General features: G+C 35.2%; 1 protein-coding gene across 8 annotated transcripts in view; it reads right to left on the reverse strand.

The window, feature by feature from the left end:
• Positions 1 to 4,873: 4,873 nt before the first annotated feature.
• HGF (hepatocyte growth factor) overlaps positions 4,874 to 27,752 on the reverse strand; it is a 65,516-nt gene continuing 42,637 nt past the window's right edge. For 2 of the 8 annotated variants that reach the window (XM_068669937.1, XM_068669935.1), the window contains exons 9-18: positions 25,825 to 25,952; positions 24,266 to 24,368; positions 21,920 to 22,059; positions 19,824 to 19,862; positions 19,251 to 19,347; positions 15,488 to 15,562; positions 14,751 to 14,897; positions 13,926 to 14,032; positions 11,809 to 11,954; positions 4,874 to 8,956 (exon numbers count right to left, since the gene is read on the reverse strand). In XM_068669937.1, coding sequence (XP_068526038.1) covers positions 8,786 to 8,956; positions 11,809 to 11,954; positions 13,926 to 14,032; positions 14,751 to 14,897; positions 15,488 to 15,562; positions 19,251 to 19,347; positions 19,824 to 19,862; positions 21,920 to 22,059; positions 24,266 to 24,368; positions 25,825 to 25,952 — 1,153 coding nt within the window. In that variant the 3' untranslated portion in view covers positions 4,874 to 8,785. The remainder of the gene's footprint in view (positions 8,957 to 11,808; positions 11,955 to 13,925; positions 14,033 to 14,750; positions 14,898 to 15,487; positions 15,563 to 19,250; positions 19,348 to 19,823; positions 19,863 to 21,919; positions 22,060 to 24,265; positions 24,369 to 25,824; positions 25,953 to 27,752) is intronic. The other 6 variants (XR_011092105.1, XR_011092104.1, XM_068669940.1 and 3 more) reach the window with 6 other exon arrangements.

A 27,752-nucleotide genomic window follows, 5' to 3' on the forward strand; every position in this document is an offset into this window, starting at 1 on the left:
ACCCAGAACAGTTCAAACACGTCACTTACACCAGTCTTACTCTTCCCTGTTTATTTTCTTCTTGACAATGTTAAAATGGAATAATAAAGTAGCATGCAAACAAACAATAAAAATAAGAAAATAAGCAAGAAAGAAAAGTAAAGAAGAAAAACAATTTGAGTCCTTGTCTCTCAGCAGTGTTGAGGAGTCCCTTGGACTGCATTGTACCACTGCTTGTGAAAATATCACTGAATCTTCCATGTCCATTACAAGAGGAGAATTCATGAAGTTATCTTAAGTGTCAGAAATAACCATTCATAAAAATATGAGAATTTTAAGACTATATTTAAATTTTGCAAACAGATGCACATCTAAAATTTCTGCTTTATACCCTAGTGAGGTAGACACTGTAAACTTCGGTTGCTTGAGCTCACATCAGCTTTGCTTGAGCTCACATCAGCTTCATAAATTCCCTCCTGCATTTAGTTAGAAATGGTTTGAAAGATAAGGAACATTTTATTCAGTGAAGAACTTGTCAAGGAAAAGGGAAACAATTTCTCTTCTCAGTGTGGAGAGGTTTGAATTGTTATGAACAGCCTCTCAGGAGCCTGCTCTAACTCTGAAAGGGTGGGAACGATAAAAAACCTTGCTTTTAAAAGGGAATGTACAATCCCCAGGCAGGGAAATACCTCTTTAGAGGAAGCTGCAGAGAGAGTGAGCCTGGGAAGGTAGGCAAACACACCAGAGGGAAAACAAATAGATTTCAGTTGGAAACCAGCCTGGTCTCTGTCAAACATGGTAGTAAAAATGACATAATCTTGTAGACTGAGTTGGTAAGATCTTCATGTCATGATGGAAGGCTTACTGATAAGAACATTTTATAGTAGATTTAACGCAATGCTAACAAAAAAAAAAGAAAAAAAAGTTTTGTTTGTTTTTAAGCACATGTGTAAGCCAGACAGGAAGATACAGATAAATGATAAATGAGAAACTTCAGTAGTAGAAAGTTAAAGGAAATAATGCTCAGGGATTAGAGTTAAGGAGTTATATGCACTAGGGAGTCACTAGGAGTATCAGAGGGGATTAAAAAATACCATGTTTACAAATACAGCCCAGCCTCTGTGCTACATACATGTAAAGTTAAGATACCAGCCTGGAAATCCATCCAACATTGTAGAAGAGGCTTATAATCAAAGTCGATAAGATGGCAACCCAAAAAGAGCTCCAGTAAGGAATCAGGTTTCTACAGGGAAAAAAAAGAAAAAAAGAAAATAGAAGAAGAAGGAAAAAAAAAAAAAAAAAAAAAAAAAAAACAACTTAAAGATAGAATTAACACTAAATCCTGTCTCTACTGATAGCTAACAATACTAAAGTATAATAAGAAGGAAAAAAAGCATCTGGAAGGGTCTCCAAGGGCATGTGCACCGTTTCAATAAGCCATGTGGATGCAAAAAGTACTTATTGTCTAGAGGGTTTGGATATCTTAAGAGCCATGGTTGAGCTTGTTCACTTCTAACTTTTAGGGCCTCAGTGTGCAGACTATAGTTGCACTGATGAGTCCAAAACTGAATACAGCTGGTTGAACATTAACCAGATTTACTCATTTGCTTCCAACGACAGGACCCATATAGTGTTTTAGACAGAATAGCTACATATGCATATGCAAACACACAAATAGGCACAAAGACATATATGTACATGTAAACAGGCTGCCAGTGCAGAAGTGATTGGATTGGTTTGGATCAACTAGTTATCTGTATGAATTTGTATGGGTGTGGTGTGCATACGTTTGTGTGTCCCTCTGTGTGGTTTAGTGCTCAGTCACATCAAGCCTCTGGCTACGTATGAATAGTTTGGTGTGGATGGCTGCAGAGCATCTCCCTAGGGATAACTGAACCTCACTAATGTAGGATATGTAGAAGACATTTAACCCATAGCATCTACCTTTCCCTGCTTTAATATACCTGAGAGCAAGCAAGGAACATTAATGTTAATGATATTTGCAGTCTGAAAGCTGCGAATATTTCAAGACCACAACAACTTCTCCCCTCCTACAGGCATTCTTATAGACGTATTCCTTAGATATTCAACAGCAAAAATTAAGGCTATGTGGGGACTTTGGCAACAGAAAATTAAACTTCAAAGAAGTATAGGATCAGGCAATAATGGAGATTCATCTGGGGATGCACAGGGAAAATAACGACTTTCAAATGAATGCTTGATACAAAACTACGACAAGCAGCAACTTGTCTGAGCTTTCATTTAAGGAAGAGAGGGAGAAGGAGAGGGAGAGAGAATAAATTATATAGCTGCAGTTTATAGTTATAGTTATATAGTTGCTGCTCTATGAAGTTACAGTACTGTTAAACTGAATTCTGAACAGCAGATGGCATATTTACACCCAGTATATGAGACTATTGTTGACATGGTTTGTAATAGCAATGTTGATCTAAATGCCTATTTCCTCAGCATGTGTATCATCCTGACATTAATCCACAAGGAAAGAAAACCATCTGGAAAATTTTCAGTTAGCATAATCTGAACTGAATTAAATACTATAAACTCACATGTTACTCCAGGGAAAACTTCCCTCAAGTGGAAAGGACTTTTTGTGCTGTACACTAGCCTCACCTAATCCCATGTGTGAACCCTATGCCATATTTCCTTCCTTATTTTTAATAAATTGTTTTGAATTGCACTCTCCTGCATAACTTCTCCCAGTAAGATATATTAAACCACCCAGCTGAGGGCAACACCAGCTTAAATAGACACAACTTGAGATATCTCAAGCCATCCCCTAAAACTCTTGGGTTCTGAAGTGGTACAGGTTTTCTTTTTTTCCCTAGTGGAAAGTTTATACTTTGAGGATATGTGTGTATAAAAACTACATTGAAACTAACTGCATCCATCAGGTTGTCATTATTGTTATTGTTGTTATTATTATCACCGTCATCATTTTAATGAAAACAAGATTTGAATAGAAACAAATGAAACAATCCTTATATTCATTTAGATTCTGACTGAACAAATCAAAGTCAGAATCTGAAACAGTTTATGAGAAGGTTGAGGGGTCCAGGAGGAGGACTTAGGACCTAGCTATTAGCCCTAGATAATTCTTTGACATTAATTTCAATGCTAGTAGGATCAGGTCTTCAGACACAGAAGCACAACATGCACTATGTCTTTGACCGTACGGAGAAGTCATTGCACCTTTCCAAGTGTTCTGAACCAGAGAGAATCAGCTTTAGGAAGGCTAGGGATATTAAAATATTCTATTGCAGCTTTTCACACCACATATCGTATTATAAAAATTGAGACAACATTTAAAAAAAAAATCAACAAAAACTTCATTTTAGGGCTTACTTTGTTGTTGACCTTTTTATGATATGTCTTTTTCCTTCCAGCTGTTTTGTTTCATATTTATTGCAAGTGCTTTTTATTGGAGCATAGCTGTCCAGAAATCGGTGCTTTTGAAGGCAGAGTTGATACACAACTGAACTTTTCTAAATGGCCTGCTCTGTTTACATGAGGCTTATTAAATAACAAAGAGCAGAAGGCAAGTTCTGAGCATTGATGTGGATTTCATCATTTATCATCTGCAGAGTACAGTGATCTTGCAACTACAAAAGATAAAACCTTAACAGAAGATTGTAATAGAAAGAAATATCCCTTTATAAATCTTTGTTGTGCAAATTGCTGTACAAGCAGTTAATTCTTATGGCTCCCAGGAGGTAGACCAGTCACCTGAACATCTTTAATACTTTGAATGTAAAACTGTAATAAGGTCTGATTTTGACATGTGGGCTATTTCTAGACTTTTATAATTTTTGAAGCATTCCTGCACATTTGACGTTATCGACAAGTTTCCCATTGATTTCAGAAGTTTTTGATAAAAACCACTGTTTTTATTAACTTATTAGAAAACCCCCTTTTTGGACTACAAATGTAAAGAATGAGGTGTTTACCATGGAAGATCAAAATCAGATTTCAAACACTCTGTATGAGATCATTTGAAGAATGATTCACTGTTGATATAGCTGGAGTTGTTAGCAAATATATATTTAAATCGCCATAATTTCAGTGAAACCAGAAATGCTTAGAACTTAGAAATTTTAGATGGATAATTAAAAACAAGCTATGAACTTACTGTCCATTAACTTGAACTTTCCAAATCAGAATGCCATGATGCTATAGGAGTTTATCAGTACCCATCTGAATGGAGGTACTCATCCAGTGATGCTAGTAAGGCTCATACTTGTCTCCTTTTTTGCTAGCTATTGCTATTGGTTGGTTTTGATATCAAGTGCAGCAGCAGCAATAGCCCCAAGGTTTGTGCAAGGTATTCTCTTTTGCATCAGCAATACCACCAGTAGGACTAAGAGACTTAGTGAGGGAAGCCCTTTCCTGAAATGTAATTAAGTATATGAAGAGAAAATGCCAAGCCTCCCATACTGTCATTGTAAGGAACTACAACTCTTTTGGCAAATGCTCTTGTTTAGATTAAACACACCCTTTCCACCCCAAATTACTCTCTCCACAATATGCTTAGGCCATTGTCTGTGCAGAATTCCAGCAGGAATCTCTTGGGGATACTCAACAGTATCAAACTCTGGATTTGGTTTTATCTTTCATGTGTGGTCTTGCTATTAGATGCATGAAGGTCTTTAAAATACCAGCCCTCCTTACGCTGCACAGTAAAATCCCTTGCTGAAATTAGGGAGACACTCATTTTCATTGGCAGACACTCATTTTTCTAAGCCTAGCACTGCAGTTCCAAACCTTCTTCATGAAGAAATATAATGCTAATTATGTTGGTGTTTTTTTTGTTGTTGTTTTTTTGTTTGTTTGTTTGTTTTATAAAATACTTTATTAAGAATAATAAGAATAAACAAGGTTACAAAAATACCGACTTTATTAACTAATGAAGTTGCCATTAATTACAGAAGATTTGCAATACAAGTTATAACCACAGTGTTCCCTTTTCATTAGGCTTTCAACTAGTTGTCTTTAATGGGAGCATTAATTTTCCCACTTAAATATGAAAAAAATACTCTTATCATACACTGAATTCTACAGGTAGCTCCCTGAAGTTAGAACCTACACAAGGAAACACCATACATAAATGCCCAAGAGTATATCTAAAAAGGAACACCATAAAATATTAGGATGAAAAGCCATGTCAGTTCCTGCCAGCAGCCCCAACATTCATAAAACAATAATATACCAGTGCACATAAAGGAGGAAGAAAATAATCAATAAGGAAAGAAGACAGTAACCAATCCTACTGGTTTTATACAGGTTCCATGGGGGTGAACTGGTTTACAACCAGCCTTCCAGAAGGATGGCAATAAAGCCTCGCCTGCTGTTTCAGTTGCTGTGAAGTCCAGAACTGGTGTGCTTTTCGGTGTACAAGGATGCATATAGTTCAGTGCACAGCTGTAGGGAAAAGCATTGAGCAAATTTCAGCCCCCGCTTTTTGACAATCATATTCACTGATTTCAAGGGACATTTTGCCTGAGTAGATTTTGACCCTCAGAGACATATTTGGACCCTCACCTGAAAAAGTGAGTATCTCTGTCAAGTACATTGGCATTATACACAACAAAGATCTGCAGAATGCCTCAGAGAATTATAGTCTCAAGCTAGAGCAGATTTTATCAATAGCAGCAAAAATCTGGACCAGTAAGTTCCCAATGAGAGCAACAGTTTCTCTGAGAGTCATGAGGTTTATGAGAGAAAAAGAAACAGGGAAAAATCTTTTTAAAGGGAAAAACATATTCATTAATGAAAGGAAGAAATGTCAGTCAGTTCCAGTGCCCAAAGAAAATCAGTAATTAATTCAAACTAACTTCAGTAGCGCAAATCAGGTCTTAGGTTTGAATCCCAACATTTCATATCCAGCTATTACACTTTTCAGAGTCCATAAACTAGTTGCAATAGGGAAAATGAAGACAACATTTAATGGAGTCTAAGAATGTTCTTAGACATGGGTTTAAATTCCATACCCTTTAATTTTAATATGAGTAATATCACATCTACAAAGTAAATTCCAGATCCCACTGAAGTTAGTAAGAGGCCTTCCAGAAATTTAGATGGGCACTAGATCAGGTCCCTTTGTTATTATAGAGAGAAATATGTTAGAACAATTAAAAAAAAAAAAAAAAAAAAGTATCTATAGAGTGTCCTTTCTTAAGAGAATCCTGTAGTTATAACAGTTGCCTGGTACGGTACCATTGGTACCAACAAGAAATATTCACAGGAATAAATGAAGTACAAATTCATTACCACATATCATTATTTTTCTCTTCACTTGCTCTTCAGAGCCTCATGTGCCCTCGATACTGAGTTAGGGAGAGCAGGAACGCCTGATGAGCAAGTGCATACAAACATGTTAAGTTCTGGAGCAGCAACTCTGCAAAACTTTTACTGAGGTGCTGCCCAGAACAAACAGGTAAAAATCCTTACACGTTGTCTAACAAAAAACAGTATTTTTATCATATATATATATGTGTGTGTATATATATATATATAAATCACAGTCTTCTGCACAGCAGAAGCTTATAACTAAAATATTTTAGGGTTCAATTTTTTAGATAGACTTAAAATGCCTGCAAATATAATACAGTGAGCACATAATTCTTAGAATACAAAAAGTGAACATGGAATTATATATTTCATCCACATTCTATTTGTGATTGATAACAAAACTCACTTGGAGTTTTTTCAAAAGTCTCTCTTAAAAAGTTAATCCTTTCAGTATGCTATGGTCCATATATACTTAGTAAGAATACACCGTTAACATACATGGAAATAATTAATTGTAAATACAACAGGCTAAATCCTGCCCTCTTTAGGCCTGGTGAGTGAGAGAGCCCAAAAGGAGCATAAAGCCTTCAGAGACAAACAGAATAAATCAAGACAGACTATCCATGTAGCATCCACAACCTCAGATCCCTTGTACAGGGAAGTTGCATCTTGTCCAAAACTATTTACATCAGGAGAAATTTCAGAAGTTCTGCTTGCTAAAAGACTTCTTCCTATGCACCAATAAACTGCTGGATGCTTGACACAAATCTCAGCAAGCCAAACCACTCAAGCATGGGCCAAAACTCATCCTAGTCCACCAGGAGAAGTAAGCATATCTGAGTCCCACTGAAGTCAAAGTGCACTGCTGAAGAAAATAATTTAGTGAGTCAACATGAGCGCTGCCTCCCATGACAGCTCCTCTGAAGCTGTTACTTTCTGTCAGGGCAGAATTCAGCCCTGCATTTTTTGAATTAAATGAAATATACTTTTGTATATATACATCATGATGTCAGCTTAGTGGCTATGCAGTTAGATATGATATGTATACCTTACAATTTGCTACTGGAAACACATACAATTACACAGTCACATGTGAAGTAACAGTGCTGTTACTTAAGCCATTACAGTAGTAAAAATAATGGTTAAATGTATCGGCTTTCCAGAAATTACAACCCCCTATAATAACATATTGCTATCTGCTAATTATGTAATGATTCCAGACATACAACTAAATGCCTGAAGCAGAACAAGCTCTTATCTGATGCTGAATAGTTGTTCCCTTTCCCAATCAACATAAAGGAATGATAGTTCTACATACAGGCAGGAAACACAAGATACTAAACAACTAGTGATGTTTTCCATATTTCATACAAGATAAGATCCCTGCAATAATTTTATTACTCTGAAAGGAACTATACAAAGGATATGTTTTTGAACAAACTAAGGTAAGGTCTTATGAAATATCTGAAGTCTCTGAAAAGACTATCACTGTATAACTAACTTTAACCAGTACTAAGTCTCTCAGCCAAGAGTTAGATTCAACTATACTTCTTCCTGATATAAACAGAGTTATTTTAATGAAATACCTAGGAGCATGTGAATTTTTAACACTTGCCTTTTGAGAAAGATTTGGGCATATTTAGTTGAAATTTCTTTTAATGGCAATGGTTAATCAAGATTAATTGGAGTTAGACTTGATGATCCTTATGGGTCCCTTCCAACTCAGAATATTCTATGATTCAATGATTCTAATTTTTTAAATTTTATCAGATACACTTTTTAGCATTGTAAATTCACAGTTCTATATCTCTTCCTTGATCCAGAGGGTTTTTGATATATCTCTTGTGGTACCAAGTACAGAATTAAAAGGGACCAAGTGCAAAACCAGAGTTTACAGGTACTGTGTAAAAAGAAGTGATACTGACTTCTACAAGAGTTCCAGTCAAGGAAGGCTTGTCAAAATGGTCAACAATGAAAAGACTAATTTCTAAAGAGACTATTTTTTAATGAAATATTGAAGTATTTGACCTCTCATAAAGGGGTAAGAGAAATAGAGTCATATATGCTGTCATTGATAGACGTATTTATCTCTCAGTAGATCTTTTGACATAAATGAAGAGAAGTACATGGCTCACAGAAAGAATAAGATGTGTTAAATAAAGCTATAATTTGTTTCTCCTTTAAAGATAATCTGAAGAGCAGCATAAAAGAGGTCATATGATCTTTTTCTACAAAACCATTTATCATACAGTAATAATATTTTTGAAAAATTGTTTACCCATTCAAGTATCTTCAGGAGATATGTCACAATACTTGCATATACTGTAAGTCACTCCAATATTTATAAAACAACACTGATAGGCAAAACACCAAAAACATCCATAAATATTAAAAGAAGCTCAACAAACTTGACTATCAAGTAGTTAAAAAATTGTTGATCTTTACATTACACATTAATTCTATGCTGTCCAAAATCTGTGAATGGAAATTCTTGAGTTTTTCAGGGTTTTCTGTAGGTCATCATGATCTTGTGTATCCACCGTGAATAATACGAGACCCGAACAAAAATCCCAGGACGATTTCGAATGGCGCATCCACGGCCAGGAACAATGACACCCACTACTATTTTCAGCCTGTTTTGTTCACAAACCAAGGGACCACCATAATCACGCTAAAAAAAAAAAAATAAAAAAAAAAATATAATAAAATAATAATTTCTGAAAGTGTTACAAGGAACTGTTCCCACCTGTCCATTACTGCCTGGTTTCTCTTTGGTAGGACCTAGCTTAATGAACAGGCATTAGAGTTATACTTACCATTGGAACACAGCTTCCAATACCTCTTTCACAGCCAGAATTTACATGCAAGTAATCCTTCTTTACATATAATTCTAGTGACTTCAGACTACCAGCTCTTACTCTCCTGTTTTAGCTAACTCCAAGTACAATATTTGTTTATGTGCAAATAAGCGAGATGAGGAAGTGAGATGACTGTTAAATATATTTGTTGTGATAACAGACTTTGTTTCAAAGCTTACTGACAGAACAAGGTGGTTATCCCTCTGGCAGTATTTCAAGGCATTAGGATGAGAATCTATGTGTACTACTAGGCAGGAAAAAAAACAGTAGTACTTTGCAGTGTAAAAAATGTAACTTGTTAAAACACCCATGGTCATTATTCTGTGTGAATGAGACAAGTATACACCTCTGCATGTACTCAGTGGAAAATTGGTTCATGTCCAACTCAGATCAGTCTTATTTAGCACTAAAATCCATACAAATTAAATTAGATTCAAAATGTAGTTTAGGTAAATTCACAGATACATAACTTGAGCACAGATACTGAAGTTTTAAATCAAGCAAAGCTTAATCTAGCAAATTAGCAGCAAAAGAAGGCAGTAAATGTTTGTATTGGATAGTGAGACAGTTTAAAAAGATAAAAGATAACAATTAGCATTTTATTCTCTCTGACTCACCAGAAGAGTGGCAATGCTTGTCGTTCATTTGTTCAATTAGCTTGATCTGATTGATAGCAATAGTCAGGTAGCTATTGAGGGGTGGTAGTGGTTGTAAACCTCATGTAAGGATGAGAATTCAGCTATGTGGGCATTTGTAGTTTGTGTTAGCTAGGCAAAATAGTATGGAGGAGGTCATCCTGTGATAGATTATCAGAATTATTGCTCCTGAGAATGATCAGAAGGTTTGGATTATGCTTGCAGCAATGACTTGACCCATGTGGCTTATGGATAAGTAAACAATTTTAAATCAGTTTGTTATAGACAGATTGAGTTGGCAATTAGTGTGCCTCATAGGATTAGAAAGAGATAATGTAGGTGGTCTGATAGGGGTCCTATTGGTAAGGTAACCTGTATAATACCATACTCACCTGATTTGAGTCGTAGGGCACTGAGTAGCATTGAGCCTCCAAGGGGGGCTTTGGGGAGTCATAGGTGTAGGCTGTATAGTAAGGTTTTTAGTATGAAACTGTAGTTTAGTTATATTCACATAGATCTGGGGCTTGAACACAGTCGTTTCTATCCAGGGAAAATTTACACTGAATCTAGAAAACTAGCTGCAAAACTAGGCATTAAATGTGTTAGGTAGTGAGATACGGTTTCAAAAAATAAAAGCTAATATTTCACATTGTATTCTCTTTGGATCACCAGAGAAACAACTATGCCTGACCTTTATTTGGTTATTTTTTTCCCCCAGCTGATTACAGATTAGTTCCTACATGAGCAATGAACTATGTCAGTATCATCAAGGCTACTCATAAAACATTTTTAAGAGTGGAGTTTCACCTGCCAATCTGATTTTGTTTCTCTGCCTGTTCCTTGCTGAGGAAAATAGCTTCAAAGGGGAACTCAGGGAGCTGGAAACCATGTGGTGATTAAGACTGATTGCTAATATTAATTCAGTCCATTTCTCCTTGCAAAGGAAAACAAAGTGCAGGAACCCCAGCAGACTTCCATGCAGATGTTTCATTTATAAACCTTAACATGTCTAAAAGCCCATCTATGATGAAATATTTGATTTTGAAGGAAAACAAAACAAAACAAAACAAAACAAAAACTACACTTTGCTGTAATAAGAGGATCCTAAGGGATATTAATAATAAAAGGAAGAGGCCTCAGCCTGATGAAGACTTAGTTTCACCATGGTTTGGTAGTACTTCTGGGTAGGGAAAACTTCACTGGTTGGTTAACACTGGTATTAAGAAATAATCTCTTTTTCTCCGCGTATTGAATACATAATAATACTCAGGACTGCCTTCTTTCTACATGTCACTTCTTCAGGCAGATTTTCCACACACAAAGATATCTTCCATTCAAAGATATGATTTATTGCATTTCTCCTCAGATGTCCTTTCTCCAACATCAACACTAGTCCCAAGAAAACCAACTGTATCAAATTACACTATCACTGAAGTGCTTTCTCCTCTACTCAATATATTATGGCTCAGGCTTGATTAGGGAGAAAAAATCCTCCTCTCTTCTGTCTAATACTGAATCTCATGTTTTTTGGATCTTTCTTTCATAACTTTACTAACTCCACTGAGCAGTGACTTTTTGGTTTTGTTTATTTATATTTTCTTATTCTTTATTTTGTGTGCAAAACTTCAGCTAAACCGTTAAACTTGCTCCAATCTTTGTGTTCTGTACAATAAGGGCTAAAATGGTCGGTGGGCTAGCAGTAACAACTTATTTTGATTGAGTAGAAAGCAAATTTATGTCAGACTAGCAAAGTGTTTAGGCACATGAGTATATTTAACACGTATGTAAGCCCTTTGCTGATGTGGAAGTACAGTGCCATTGAAGCAAAGAAACTTCTTCCCACACTGGCAGAAAATAGATCACTAGAAATGCAAATCATTTTCCAATGCAGAAGATTCACATATGTATTCTGTGATTATGTGTATTGTGTACAAGTTTGATGCAATTATAAAAACTCTAGTAAATTATTTCTGAGAAAAAAATAACCATGTTAATGGCTTTAATACACTCATAGGAAATGTAATATTTACCTCACAAGGCCCAGCACCAATGGTTTCAGCCACGGCACAGATTTCTGACTCATTCACTGTGATCTTCCCTTTGAGATATTGGTTGCATTTCTCATTCCCCAAAATAAACAGGTTTGCTACTCGGAGAAGGCCATCATAGTTAACTACTAGGATTGAAAAGAGAATGAAAACTTTACTCTCTTGTAGGAAAAATAAAAAAAAAAAAAAGAAAAGAGTATTGAAGATCCAGACTGGATAAGTTTACTCACATAACTTTATTCTTTGCACTTTTCCCTGGTACTCACATTTTCATTCATCCTCATTGTTATCATGCATAAAATCAAACATATCATGAGAGTCTTTTGGATTTTGTATATTTGGTACAAACAAAATTTGCAAGAAATTTGCTTTGTGCTGTGTCTCTTAAGTTCTCTGAGAATATCTGGAGATATTTTTTGTATTAGAAGAAATGGCTAGATAACTGAGGTTATTCTACAATTTAGTACCAACTTGACTCAGCACATCATTAATAGCAGGAAAAGTGAGAAATGTTGTCACTGTCATCAGCAGAACAAGGATTTCACTCCATGCCTTAAGAGGGGTTAATGGGCAACAGTGGCTGCTCCAGCCTAGGGAAGAACGTGTGACTTGAAAAATACTATTACAGGGCAGAATTTTTCTCATTCAGTGCTGGATCAGCTACACTGCATGACTTTGTGCCTGCAAGGACAGAGCCACAGCTTTATGCAATCTCCATTCATCAGCATCAAGGTCAGAAAGCAGGAGCCCTGTGGAGCTTGTTCTTGTTCTACATGGCAAAAGACAACTCTGTACAAGCTGCAAAGACAAATAGAAGGCCCAGACCTGCCCATTCTCTTCACAGCTATCAAAAAATGCCAACCTTGCCCTTCACTAAATTGTTATCCTGTGTTCTTAAAGAAGAAATCAAAATAAATAAATAAATAAATAAATAAATAAATAAATAAATAAATAGGATGTAGCACTTTTTCCTTCCCTGACTGGGATGCTATGAGGATTATATTAAGTAGCATATAAAATATAGTACAAAGTCCTTAGATGATAGATGTTACGTATTTATAGTATTACGTAACTCCACAGCATAGCAAATTCCGTTATCAATTCTCTTAAGCTAAGCTTTTCTGTGATGCTGCCCCAGCCCTACTTCCCTGTCCCCCAGATAGCCATTCCCCTCAGAAGAAGGCTAATATACTAATAACACTGGGAATATCAAAGGCAGTCATCTGGAGAAGGACTGGTACAGATTACTTGCCACCCACAAAGAAATGTGGAGTAATGGTTACAAGGGAGAGAACCTCGGAATTACAATCTACTTTCTGCTCTGCATCCAGGACAGCATGAGTACATTGCTGCTGCTTACTCAAGGTCTGTGGCAAAATAACATTTGAGCACAGTAATTATTGCAATAATTACTGTCAACTGGCAACTATTAACTTTATCATCAACACATCATTAGACAGATAGAGTATTTACCAGACTAAGTAAATGTCTGTTCTGTCACATATTTGTATTTACTTCACACAAAAAACTGTGCTTAATGAACATCAGTAAGGCTGCAGAGTCAAGTACTCAAAAGTTAGGAAATGCCAGAGAGGGCTGCCTGTGTATCCTTAATATACTGTCTTTGTGTACATTAATTATAATAATGTATTTGATTACATTATCCTGTATTAATTTTTCCATAGGGTGGCCTGCTTTAGCATATAGAAAAAAGGTGCTCAAGTAGATGAATGAGAATTTTTCAAAAAAGTGTTAGAACTCTTCAAAACAATTCTGACAGATTTTTCAAACATGTAAAACAACATTTTTATAGTTTGTTCTTTGAAGCATTTGAATCATTTTGCCAGTCTTTGGAGGAAAAAAATAAATAAAAGATGGGGTAGAAAATATTTCAAATGAAATTATCTTAAATAAAATGCTCAAAGTTTTAAATGTTTACAAAACAAAATAAATTTTTAAAAAAGTTGAAACTGCATTTTATAATAAAAAGTGTTGGACAAGCATGGCATGAGGCAATATCACCAGCCTCACCTATGATAACAAGAGGAAGGAAGTTAGCTGTCAATGTTTTCATTTAGTTTTTAAAAATAGTCTCTTACATCCAGTGTATCCCCATCCATAAACACTGCAACTGGTCTTCTCTGGAATGGTACATCCAGAAATGGGCAATCGAATTATTTCTACAAAAGTTGTCAATATGGCAGGTCTGAAAAGAGAAAATGAACAACAGACGTAAGGAATTTTACTTCACATTCTATAATCAGTTAAAAACTGTGCCAATTCTTTACCTCTCTCCCTCTCTCTTCCTTCTTTGAAGAATATGATGGATTCTTTTACCTATTTTTTGTGTTACAGCTGTGAACTGTCAAAAAATTTCTTGAAATTCTGTCACTACTTTTACACTATTTAACTTGGGTTTTCATCTTCAAAAGTAAGTAATGATGAAATTTCATTTGGATATATAGTTTTGTTAATACAGAGAAAGTTTGAAAGCTTATATGTACACAGATATCTTAGTTGCAATCTGCTGCTTATTCTATAAATGAAAAGCATATACTAGCCAATGAGTGTGTATATATATATATATATATATATATACACATATATATACAACGCACTGTAAATTAAACCTGGTTATCGGGGAAAAAAGTATTTAGGCACTATATTTCAGAAGTAACATCTGTTCTGAGTAAAGTGAATAAACATTAATATTTGCATATATCAAGTGAAATCCATCCACTTAATATATCATTTCTTTATGTGCCCAGGAACAACTGACAAGAACATCTTACTATGAGAAGTTTAAACTTTAGAGATTTCACCTGCAATACCATAACTGTACAGAACTGAATTTGCAATGCTTATTTAGGAAGAATTTCAGACAGTAGCTGAAAATCCTGGAATTAGCAGTAGTAGCTACTAACCTGCTAAGTTTCAGCAAGACCAAATCTGACCCTGCAGGACCATATACCAGCTGAGAGATATTCAGAACTTGTCTATGCTTCTCCTCTCCCTTTCCTTTGATATTATGGACTCCAAGCCAGGCTTTGTAGTCTTTCAAATCTTTGTACCTAAAGTAGGCAAAGCTGGTTAGAATTTTGCTGAATGTATAACAGAATAACTCAAAAATTTCAGCTTACTATGATTGTACCAGAAGATCTTAACTAACAGTCTTCACTAAAAGTGGTTCTACAATGCCAATTGTTACTGCAAAATCAACATGCTCAAATGTATGCTTTTGGTCTAAAGTTACTACATAATTTTATTGTTAACCATGACTAAAATGTAATTTTTGTTTTCTACTAGTATCCGAACATCTAGAGGCTTGGAAATTATGGACCTTGAAACTTTTCAAGATTTGCTTAAGAATTCTATTTTATTGTGTCTAGTTCAGCAGAAGCACGGGATTATTTTCATAAAGAGGCTATTGTGTAACTCTTACACTTGGAAAACATTCATACCTCTATGTAAAATAAAGTTTTAGCTTAACAATAATAAAACCAGAAAATGGCAAATGTCCCACAGGAATTTTTATATCAGGTGAGTAGTGTTAAAGCCAAAAAGGAGTGAAAACTGTTCCATTTAATTTAAGGAATGGTTGTGCTTTTAAATAACAGAAGATACATATATTTCAATATTGCAGAACTACAGACTACTGTACCGAGAAGGGAAACACTGTCTTGCTGTTAGAACCCACTCTTCCTTTATCAAAGTACCTCCACAGATATGCTTATTCCTGAAAAATAAATAAACAAATTATATATATATTTATATTTTTCTTTCTACCTGGACAAAATCTCTAAAGAGTGTTGTCAGCTTTCATTTATGTATTCCTCAGGTGTAGGGAAAGGTGGCTGGATGACAGCCTGTGAAAACATTTCACTGTCCATTTGCTATACATTTTGAATACATGTAGTAGCATGACTTTCCAGATTTGATTCAGTTTTTATAAACCAGGAAGAAAGAGAAAATCATTTACTTTATTTATTTAGTGTTTTCACAGATGGATTTAAATTATGAGAGCTATCTTTAAAAATAAATAAATAAATAAATAAAATAAAATAGAATAAAATGAAATAAATAATAAGAAGTGGACTTCTTTGTAATAGGAACTGGACTGAAACATTCAATCAACACCCCAAACTGCCAACAGATGTAAACAACATTTTTCAAGTAAGTATTATTCAAAGCATTGACCTCAAGGTAGAGAGTTACTATTTGATTACCAGTCCTATGAGATTTCCATTCCCACATGCTTCAGTTGGAAGCAATCTGCAATGTATGACATCCTACACATGATTATAGAAAACCTGCAGTATAATACATCAAGTAAAATTAAAACAATAAAACATGACATTTTCTTCAAAAATAAAGCTGGCATTGGAATGCAAATTAATTAGTTTCCTTCTTTGTGCCTCTAAAATCACATTTATTTTCTACAGCTCTTTGGAAAGAGAATAAAATTGTTAGCAATTTGGGAGAAGCTTGAAATCTTACAAATTATAAATTCAAATCACACAAATGTTCACAGCTTTACAGGAATTGTTGGAAGAAGTCCAGTCTCTGTATAGAGTTTAAAGAAAGCAGAATAACACAGATGCTTTCCTATTTTGTGTTTTTTGATTTTTGTTGTTTGTTGTTGTTTGTTTGTTTTCATTTTGTTTTATTTTGGGGGGTCATTTTTGTTATTATTTTATTATTATTATTTTAGGTTGTATTTTGGTTGAGGAACAGACTGTCTGGTCACAGAGGCTGGGGTCTATAAAATCTTGATTCTGTCCAGTTTTACTATAAAAATGTCACAAAAAGGAACATAAATGTGGTTCTTTCATGTATACATGTATATCATTATTTATCAATGCAACTCCGCATGAAGTTCAATAAGAGCAAGTGCCGGGTCATGCACCTGGGACGGGGAAACCCTGGCTGCACGTACAGACTGGGCGATGAGACGCTGGAGAGCAGCCTAGAAGAGAGGGATCTGGGGGTCGTGGTAGACAGCAAGTTGAATATGAGCCGGCAGTGTGCCCTGGCAGCCAGGAGGGCCAACCGTGTCCTGGGGTGCATCAAGCACGGCATCGCTAGTAGGTCGAGGGAGGTGATTGTCCTGCTCTACTCTGCGCTGGTGCGGCCTCACCTCGAGTACTGTGTGCAGTTCTGGGCACCACAGTATAAAAAGGACATGAAACTGTTGGAGAGTGTCCAGAGGAGGGCTACGAAGATGGTGAAAGGCCTGGAGGGGAAGACGTACGAGGAACGGCTGAGGGCACTGGGCCTGTTCAGCCTGGAGAAGAGGAGGCTGAGGGGAGACCTCATCGCAGTCTACAACTTCCTCGTAAGGGGGTGTCGAGAGGCAGGAGACCTTTTCTCCATTAACACCAGCGACAGGACCCGCGGGAACGGGGTTAAGCTGAGGCAGGGGAAGTTTAGGCTTGACATCAGGAGGGGGTTCTTCACAGAGAGTGGTTGCACACTGGAACAGGCTCCCCAGGGAAGTGGTCACTGCACCGAGCCTGTCTGAATTTAAGAAGAGATTGGACTGTGCGCTTAGTCACATGGTCTGAACTTTTGGGTAGACCTGTGCGGTGTCAAGAGTTGGACTTCATGATCCTTAAGGGTCCCTTCCAACTCAGGATATTCTATGATTCTATGATTCTATGAACTTTACAAGATTTCATCTTCTGCTTTACCAGACTGACAAGTAGACAGATGATGGTTATACTTCTTATTTAAATGTAGCACAAAATCCAAAGCTGATTTCCTGGAATGGATGAAATTTCCTCTAAATATATTTTAATATACAGAATCTGGATCATACGTATAGGAAAGCATGTCATTGATTAATTTAATTAATTAATTTTATAAGTGGGCATTGATTGCAGATATACAAGTTTGTAAGCAGCACTAGGACTTTACCATTCAGACACAGCACTTCTATTTTGAGAAGTGTCAGTTATAGTTAGACTTTTTCAGAATAAATGTTAGATTATAGAATCATTTATGAACCCTCTACCCCTCCAAGAAAAAATTGGAGTCATTAAGATTTTGTTTCAGAAAAAAGTCTATCTGCTTGCCTGGTAACAATATAAAATATAAGTACATTTTTTTACCTACATGTTAGACTTATATAATACTTAAAAATATATTTTGCATCTGCAGTATTTTAGGAATCCCTTTTTTTTAAACAAACAAACAGAAACAAACAAACAAACAAAAAAAAATCTTCAGTCATTTATGAACTCATTTACTTAATGGAATTCTGTAACATAGCACATAACCTAGGGTCACTTTGCTTATCTTCAGCTATTTACATTTTAGGCACTCAGATGTAATTCACCTTTCTTGTCTAAAAGTTCATCGGCCATCAAGGCTGTTTTAAAAACAGTGGCAAGATAAACTTTTCCAGGGTGATTCAGCATTTCAGTCCCTCTATATGTTTATTTAGTCCAGGAATAGAACGATGTTCCTCTAGAAATTTATTTCCTGTCCATCTGCTAAACTTTTAGAAAGATATAGACCACTACGATATGAGCCCATGAGAATGGAACATTGACAAAGATGAGGAGGACTCCCAGCATTTCTCTAGCAATGAAGAAATATAGAAAATATACTTTTTGTCTTTTCTTTAGCCTGAAAGTATTAGTTAAGTTAAAACATGTTTTTAAAAGGGATGACATAAGCTAATAGTAATAAACTGTACTGTAATCTGTACTAGATGACCAAAAAAAAAAAAAAAAAAAAGATCCTTGAGATCTATTTCCTGCTATCCATTTATGATTCATACTTCTAGCTGATGAGTTATTAACCAAAGAGTAATGAACACAAGAGGCAGTAACTCTGTGTTCTGGCTTTTACACAGTAGCAAACTAAGATCTGCCATAATTTAATACACATTTCCAGATGTACATGTTAGAGTCTTGATTTACAGAGTGAAAGAAATTTCCTTATAGCTCCTACTTATTTTTTAATACAAAATACATTTCAGTTTCATGCAGTTTTATGAGCAGAAAGCTAAATTAAGCAAGGGTGTATATCCTGAATCTAATACTTCATATCTAAATGCACTGGTATTAAAATACAGATATTGACATGAACCTCAATTTTCTTCAATCTGTAAAGTAAACAGCTTATGTCAGGGTGTTAAGGGAATGATGAAAAGATCTGCAGTAGCTGATCTAAAGAATCCAAAGACTAGAATGCTGTGTATGCTTTAGAAGCAAGTTCGCAATAACTAACATATAACTGTTTCATTGATGGACTGAAAGCTATAGAAACAGCAGATGTTCCAGGAATGCTGATTTCCTTCTTTTACAGGATTTAACTGTAAATAACTACAAATATCCTTACTACAATCAACTTTTTCTATAGTTCCAAAACAAATATCCTATTAGATGTTTTGTCCTTCTTATCAAAGTGATAATTACCTGTATGTCAAACTAACCACCCATCCTTCGTTAGTTTGAGTTGGGATTCCATTTACAACTCTCAAATGTTTTGTTGAGGCACAAGGAATGACAGTATCTGAAAGCAGGTCCAGAGATCACATTTTACTAAAAACAGCGGTAGGAAACCTGTACAGTTACACATAAGGACCACAAGAAGGTCAATATTTATCATGGGTATGGTGTTCTTTCCTGAGCTAATGAAATATATTTCTAAAGTATCAAGACTACTTCAGTGAAGCTGGTTGACTCTATAGAGAGATTTGTAGGGAATATAAAATACATATTTTTAAGTTTATTACAAACAATTCTATATTTATAAAATAAACATTAAAAGTCATTACTATATCTCACCACTTACGAGATAGGAATATGAGAATAAAAAGTATAGTAAAGCTATTCTACATTTGCCTTTTATTTATTTATTTATTTTTCTTTCCCAAGCTGTATATTTTGTACCCTTAATTGATCTTTTTCTTCCTTCTCAGTCAGAAAGAAATGTCTAGTCTTTTAGGATATAATGCATGCCAGGGCACAGTACATCTGCAAACTTACCATCCACACTGGTTGTAGTAGGAGTTGTATCACCTTCGCCTAGACAGACACATAAGATGAACACACAATACAAAATTAAAACAAGTCTAAAACCTGAACACAGTCAAAATAAACAGAAAAATACATAGTTAATTTTAATATTTCATGAAGTTTAAATTTTCAGTGATATCATTCTGTAAAACCAGTTTGGTCAGGTTAAATAGGATGGAAGAATTTTATACCAATAAAAATAAGAATTAAACATTTTGTAACAGTTGTTTTAAGGATTTCTCATCTTGGCTGAATCTTGAATACATCAGGCTCTCCGAAATGCTCAATTTCCACATTTTATTTAAGCAAGACAAGGCAGAAAAATTAAATAGTCTTTTTTCTGTAAGCATACAGGAACAGTAGAAGTCATGTCATTAAACATAGATCAACTTTAAAGAAATTTTCTAATTTCCTTAGAAGTCTTTGAAACTTAAAAAAAATCCCACTATATGTTGCTATCACAAATAACTTATCTTTATTAAATTGTATTCCCCAAAACTGGATTTGTTCTTCCATCTAGTCTAAGTCATTATGAAGTTAAAATAAGGTTGCTTAAACTGTCTTCAAAATTTTTGCTTTCCATAAAGTCTGAAGTGTGGCCTAGTGATATGAGCTTGATGTATGGATGTAGTTAGTGAAACTTTGTGTGAGCAAAATTTAAACTGTCTTATCTAACTAGATTTCTGTCATTACCCAAATATATAAATGTGTGTAAAGATATATATATGGATATAGATTTCAACTATATATAGTTAAAGTTATGTGTATATATATGCATATGAATATGAATATGTATATGTGTATACGTATGTGTATGAATATGTATATGTAAGTATGCAAAGTTTAAACAGATCAGTTAAAGACACCAAGTACACTTGGTAACTGCCAACATTTTGTTCATACTGGTTAAACTGGTTACCAGTACATGAATAAGCTATTAGTAGTTTAACACTGGCCCACACAAGTTGCAATTCTAAAACAGACATATTCCAGCATTAGAATCCAGTCATCACAATACTAACCATTACCTACAGTACAAACATGACAAAAAAATTTTGTGAATTTTTCCTTTGGAATTGATAGAATTAACTAAGAGTAAATAAAATTTATATTCAGGCAGTTATTGTTCTTTATCTACATTGACATTTGCACATTTTGTTTACTAATCACATAGATGCCAAAAAAAATCACCTGAGATTTCTAATATCACCTCATAGACATACTGCAGTGCAGACTATGAGGAAATGCTGTGAATTACTGCTAGGAATGAATTTAGCATTATCCTCAACCTCTAGAGATCACAGACATACATTCAAAAGCCTGATTTATCATTCAAATGTTCTCCAAGGATATATACCACTATGATTTAGCAATAGGAATTAACGAGAAAAATCTTCAACCTCAATTTGAATTGTACATCTTTTTTTCAGCATTAATGTATTTTTTCCACCTACCTTCAGTTTATTACTGAATTCTCTAAGACTTTTAATTCTGTATAGTTGAGCTATTTAGCTTTATAACATGCAACTTTAAAGGAGTGATTTTCTTAATTCTTTCCAGGAGTTAAATCATCCCACAAACATCCAAAAGCAGGATCTAATCTATATAGCACATATACACATCATCATGCACATAGTGAGTTATCCTCACTTTATAAATACAGAACACACAAACAAACCATGAAGCTCATGCCACAAAAGATAGCTGTCCCTGGGTTTCTTAAGGCCACAGCCTGCATTCTAACCACTAGACAATTCTTTGTTTCCATCCAGCCCTCATTCAATAGCTAGATCTGCTGGAATATGTTTGACTATTTGTAATAGCCCTTTTAAGCTCCTGCTGCATAAATAAGCCCTGAAAACTCCAAACTGGTCAAGGATAAAGACCTCCTGTTTATACATTGCACAAGCAGCTTCTCTCCATTCCTTCTTAGTCGTATGCAATTGGTTCTTGATATAATTATACATTTTCTGTTGCCACAAGTGACAACAGAAAGGTATACAGTGACACCATGGTTTCACTGAGACTGCACAATTGACAATGCCTGAGGCATACCAAGTACTCACATCGAGAAATAGGGCAGTAATCCCAGGGAATGAGAGGATCATCTGTGTAACACCAGGGACCATGAAAATCATCATCTGGATTGCGGCAATAGTTTTTCTTCAGTTTACTAACATCTGGTTCTCTGAAAATTTGTATATGCCTACAGGGAAAAAAAATCAAAGTGTTGAAAAGCTTTATACTATAGCCCAAATTTTCAGAGGTTAAATATTGCTTTGTCCCACACTGTAATATTAGCTGATTGAGAAGCCTACAGGTCAGTGTTTAGGGCTGGTTAAAATCAAAATGAAGTTGAGTCACAAATATTCACTGGATCTTTGTCCAATTTTCCTCTGGTTGGTATTTTAAGCAATGAGTGGACTTGCTGGAAGGTTTCTAGATCTCTCTCACTTGAGCTAAAAACCCTGGATATCCTCAGGAGGGATCTTTAAACTGATTAGAAGAGTGTTTATGCTGCATTCAGGCCTGTTCTGGGAATACAGGTTATCTTCTCCCTGCATGTTTACAGTTAACAGAAGGGAGCACTGAATCATCACAGAAGAACGTTGAATTTTAGGAAAGGAAAGACAAATGCAAGAAAGTTAAGCAACAGGAAAAGAAAAATTTGAATGTCTCAAACTACAGTGAAAAGCAACCTAAGCTGCTTTTGAAGCACTTAACTAAAGGTGAAAGTCTGAGGTGACAATCTGAAGCAGAGAAAGATGTTTATTTCTGGTTTTTCAGACAGGAGCGTACAGGTTTCTTAAGTTACAGTTGTGCTTCCCTCATAGTTAATAACTGACCATGCAAGTTGCTTCTAGCACACCCAAAACAAAACCAGAGTAACTGCTGAACTGCAACAAATACCTCCCCAGATAGAAAATTAGTGACAGTAAGAGAAGGAAGGCAGATCTGTCCTCAGGATGATGTGAATGTAATCGCATCAGGCATCTAGTTGGTACAAGGTTCAAGCTAACTCATTCATATCTAACTGAAGAATTCTCTGAACTCTCAGAAGTCCTGACCTTAAACCTCTGCCTTCCTTAGATAGACAGTAGACTGGAATACATATTCTGTCTCTAACTCTGTGTAGGGGAAACCACACATAGTCCAGCTGGTGATTCTAGACAATGCCACTGAAATCTGCCTTCTGTAATACAGCTTCTCTGGAGACTGACTTACTGATTTACTTTGTTCCTGTTACTCCTGAAATTTGTAAGTCTACCCTTCTGAACAGAGACAACACTGATGATTCTAGCATGATTGAAAAGTCTTAGAAACTCACAGCTCCTTTTGTACTTTCTGCTGATTCATTTTTACCTGAACAAGTAAACAAAAAAAAAAATGGATATTTTCACTACTTGAAAAAGAAACCAAAGCAACAAAACACAATAGAAACTGCAATTTACTTTAATGACATTTGATGTCAATGTCATTAGATCATAGACCTGTGATTCAAATTCAGTTTGCATGGGACCACAGGAGGTTTCAAGTCCAAGTCATGCTTGAAGCAAGATGAGCTAAGAGAAAAGATCAAGTTGTTCGGGAATTTATGTTGTTCAGAACTTTGAAAACGGCAAATATAAATATTAAGCAAATGTAACATAACCATTTCCTGCTTCATTTCTTACCATCTTATGGTGGTGGAAAAACACCACCACCACCAAAAAACACTTAAGGAAAAAGATGGGGCAAACCAGACCAGTTAACTAAACACTAAGTAAAATGCTGAAGCCTGCAATTAGTGGTTAGTCTGAATAAACACATGTTGTGTAATATATTTGAACACTGAAAGAGAAAGAAGGAAAAAAAAAAGGAAAGGAAAGGAAAGGAAAGGAAAGGAAAGGAAAGGAAAGGAAAGGAAAGGAAAGGAAAGGAAAGGAAAGGAAAGGAAAGGAAAGGAAAGGAAAGGAAAGGAAAGGAAAGGAAAGGAAAGGAAAGGAAAGGAAAGGAAAGGAAAGGAAAGGAAAGGAAAGGAAAGGAAAGGAAAGGAAAGGAAAGGAAAGGAAAGGAAAGGAAAGGAAAGGAAAGGAAAGGAAAGGAAAGGAAAGGAAAGGAAAGGAAAGGAAAGGAAAGGAAAGGAAAGGAAAGGAAAGGAAAGGAAAGGAAAGAAAAGAAAAGAAAAGAAAAGAAAAGAAAAGAAAAGAAAAGAAAAGAAAAGAAAAGAAAAGAAAAGAAAAGAAAAGAAAAGAAAAGAAAAGAAAAGAAAAGAAAAGAAAAGAAAAGAAAAGAAAAAAGAAAGGATTGCTAAGATCTCCAGGGTATAAGTGTCTATTTTAGAGTCACTGCAGAAAAAACAGATGCAGTCTGGAGGTAGTATTTATTCAGGACTCACTGAACAATCTATTGTCTATTTCATATGCACTCACCTACGTAAGTCTTCAATATTCTTGTCCCATGTGGAACAAGTTAGCCCAAATCTTGTCTTGGATAGATTTCCCATGTAACTCTTGCCATTGCCACGATAGCAATCTGAATAAGACATGTTGAGACAAAGAAAAGTGGAGGGTGATTGTGCAGCACTAAAGAGAAAACTCTTCCTTTCCATCAGTAATCCAAATAATTAAAAACAAGTTTTGTATTTAGTAAAGACTATATGATATAAATCAGGCATCAATATAAATTAAATCATAATGTAAATCAGAAAAAAATGAGAAAGTTTTCAAATTTAGATACATAATCCCCTGCTTGAGACCTCCATTCTCAGCACAGTAGCATTTTTGTCTTACTGAGATAAAGTGGGACAATTTATTTCATAAATAGTTACTTTATGGTTAATTTAGAATGGTCACACCAAATATTCTAAAATTTGTCCGCAACTTTTTCATACAAACCACCATCCTTCCTCTTCCCTCCCTCCTCTCTGTCAGCCTACCTTCAACAGCCTAACTACATGCAGACTCTGGATACTGGTTACATTTTTAAATTCTTGATTTAAGTTCTATTTTGGCAAAATCAAAAAAATCAACATGGCTTTAATTTTAATATAATTTGAAAACTTGCCTGTTCACTCTAGTAGAAGTCATGTTTAATTCATGCTTTTATCCCAAGTGTTTCTTAGACTTTTCAAGAGGCTTATTTAAAACGATCATTACTCTAAAGACTTTTTGTATAAAGCATTTCATTTCATATTCATCAGTATTTTTACTTTTTGATAATTGATACTTTAATTTAAAAAAAAAAAAATCAAAATGTAATCCTTGCTCTGACAGAACTCTTGTAACTGCAAGTCCTTATGTCTTAAGAGATAAATTAGCTAAAATTCAGATGAAGATCTTATACACTGAAGTTGGGTAATAGGTTGCAGGACTAAGCCTCAGTTTATGGTATGATTGACATAAGTTCTCGGTGGGCAGTAATACTCCCTAGAGTAATACCAAGACCAAGACTGAGGAATGACTCTAGGGAGTGTCTGTGGACTTTACAGACAGAGGTAATAATTTAAAGAGAAAAGGGAACTCCTATGTTTTTTGTTTTTTTTTGTTTGTTTGTTTGTTTGTATGTTTGTTTGTTTCAGTTTAAGCCCTTTTAGTCAAGGGGATATATGAATAATAGACCACATTTGGTGGCCTCATTTGCAGTTATAGAAAGACTGTAAACCAAGAAATTGCAGGAAATAACTCAGTTTTGGGAAAGGCCTTTCAAATTAAGAAAGGTAGCGGAGTGGAGATTCACCTTGTCTAAAAATCAGACCCCATAGTAAACCTTTACTACAGCTTTTCTTGCTGGAATTAACACATGAACTGAGAAATGAATCTCATTTACACCATGATGAATCCCAAGTATGCAAATAACACAAAAACAGAACTACACAGGTGTAATGCAGATGTACTGAGATCGACATCTTCAGTTTTCATGCCTGCCTATGTGCTATTTGGAAGAGTACAGCATTCACTTAAAGTCACGTTATCACCTTTCTTTCTGTTACCTTGTTCATTTGATACATCACACTTAGGAATCTGGGAGCAATAACCAATCCGGATGTTTGGGTCAGTAGTAAAACACCAGGGTGATTCAGATCCATCTGGATTTCGGCAGTAGTTCTCCCTCAAATCCCTATAAAAATAAATATATTAGCTCACAGCAGGGAACACCTAAAACCACTGATGCATTCTATTGCTTTTTATTATGAATAAGTAATAATATAGGCTCCTTAAGGTCTATGTGTTACTGATCATTGTCAAGTGCAGGGAGGTGAGGAGCCAGTAAGAATACAGTGTCCAGAAAATACTGTAATTGTAATGAGAATATGGTTATGGGAATTCGTTTTTAGTGGACTCGTGTTTTGACTGGCTATAAGATCTCATTTGAAGATTAATAATATTCTCGATATAGTTTATTTTTATTCAGGATTCTCCATCAAAATTTGCATGCAAGCTGACATTGGATACACCTGCAATCCATTACAAGTGCTTTTAAATACAAACATTACCACAGTGCTTAAAATTCCCTGTACTTGAGTGGTTCTGCTGAGCTTAGAGAAACAAAGTCCTAAAGATTGTCAGTGATTCATTTAAGAAACTGAATCTTGGAATATGAAAAAATGTATGTCGAAATTCTATACAGCTGTTACATTTAAAATAAAAGTTGGCCACAAGGGAACATTTTAAATGTGTCTTGCAGCTTGAATTAAATAGTCAAGCCTCTTCAATGTAACTTTTATTTTCCCATCTCCTGACAGTTGTTGCCATGTACTGTGCAATGCCGTATTTCACTACATTTTTCCATCTGCAGCACTTACTGATACAAGTGGTTTTATTGATTTAACTCAAGATACTGGCCTAAACAGCACTCTACACTACTAGGGAAATTCTAAAAACCTTTGTGGGTTTTAACCTTTAGGGCCTAATCCTGCAGCAGTGTTGTATAGGTACAGCACGAAATGATTTAAGCAATGATTAATTGTCTGAGAAACACCTGTGGGTTTGGGCTCAAGCACTAATTTATGGGTAAATTCAAGATTCAATTCAAGGTTTAGTGTCAGTCCTATTTTCTAATAGAATGATTATTGTCATATTTTCAGTAGAAGTGTTACTGTTCTCAATATTTGTTTTGCTTAAACAAACTATTGGTAAAGAGTAAATCTGAGTTGAAACTGGAATCTTTTCTTTACTTTGCAAGATCCACACTATTGAATCCCAGCAGAAGTCCAGACTGATATTTAGCTGTCAATAAAGATATTTCATGTAAACTGAGCTTTAAGTCCATGCTGGTTGGCTTGGTTTTCTCTACACTCATTAGAAAAAGGACTGAATGAGTGTGATCAAGGTAACTTCTTAAAATAAGTAGATAATTGATATGCTAGAGATGTATCTCACTTTTTGGTAACTGTTCAGAAAGTTTAGATGGTCCTTCAGGTAAAATCAGGCTTATTCGTGTAAATACATTTAGTTAGGAGACAGAAAAATGATTAAAATCACAGAAAATAAAAGAAGTATCGTCAAATCTTATAAATGCCAAGTATTGCCAGTGAGATTATATTTAGGTAGCATTTAGGGCACATTAAGTTAAATTCAGTAACCAAGCTGCAAACAAGTACTTATCTCCATGAAAGAAAAACAATAGTAATGTATGAGCACTGCTGGGATTCAGGTCCCACCCTGGGAAACACCCATACACTTAATAATCAATTAAACACAAGCTTGATGATAATGTTTATTAAAAACAAACAAACAAACAAACAAAACTACATTTTCAGACAAATGCATTTAGAAACTACAGTTTCACACAAATTCATTTAGAAACAGTATTTTGGTATAGGAAGAATTGATTTTCCCATATTCAAAAGATTTCTAGCAAGCAAAGTAAATTCATCCCACTGCAGTGAGGGACACGGATTCCACAGCCTACTTTGGT

Source organism: Anas acuta, chromosome 1, assembly GCF_963932015.1.
Source record: "Anas acuta chromosome 1, bAnaAcu1.1, whole genome shotgun sequence".
Taxonomy (NCBI): Eukaryota; Metazoa; Chordata; class Aves; order Anseriformes; family Anatidae; genus Anas; species Anas acuta.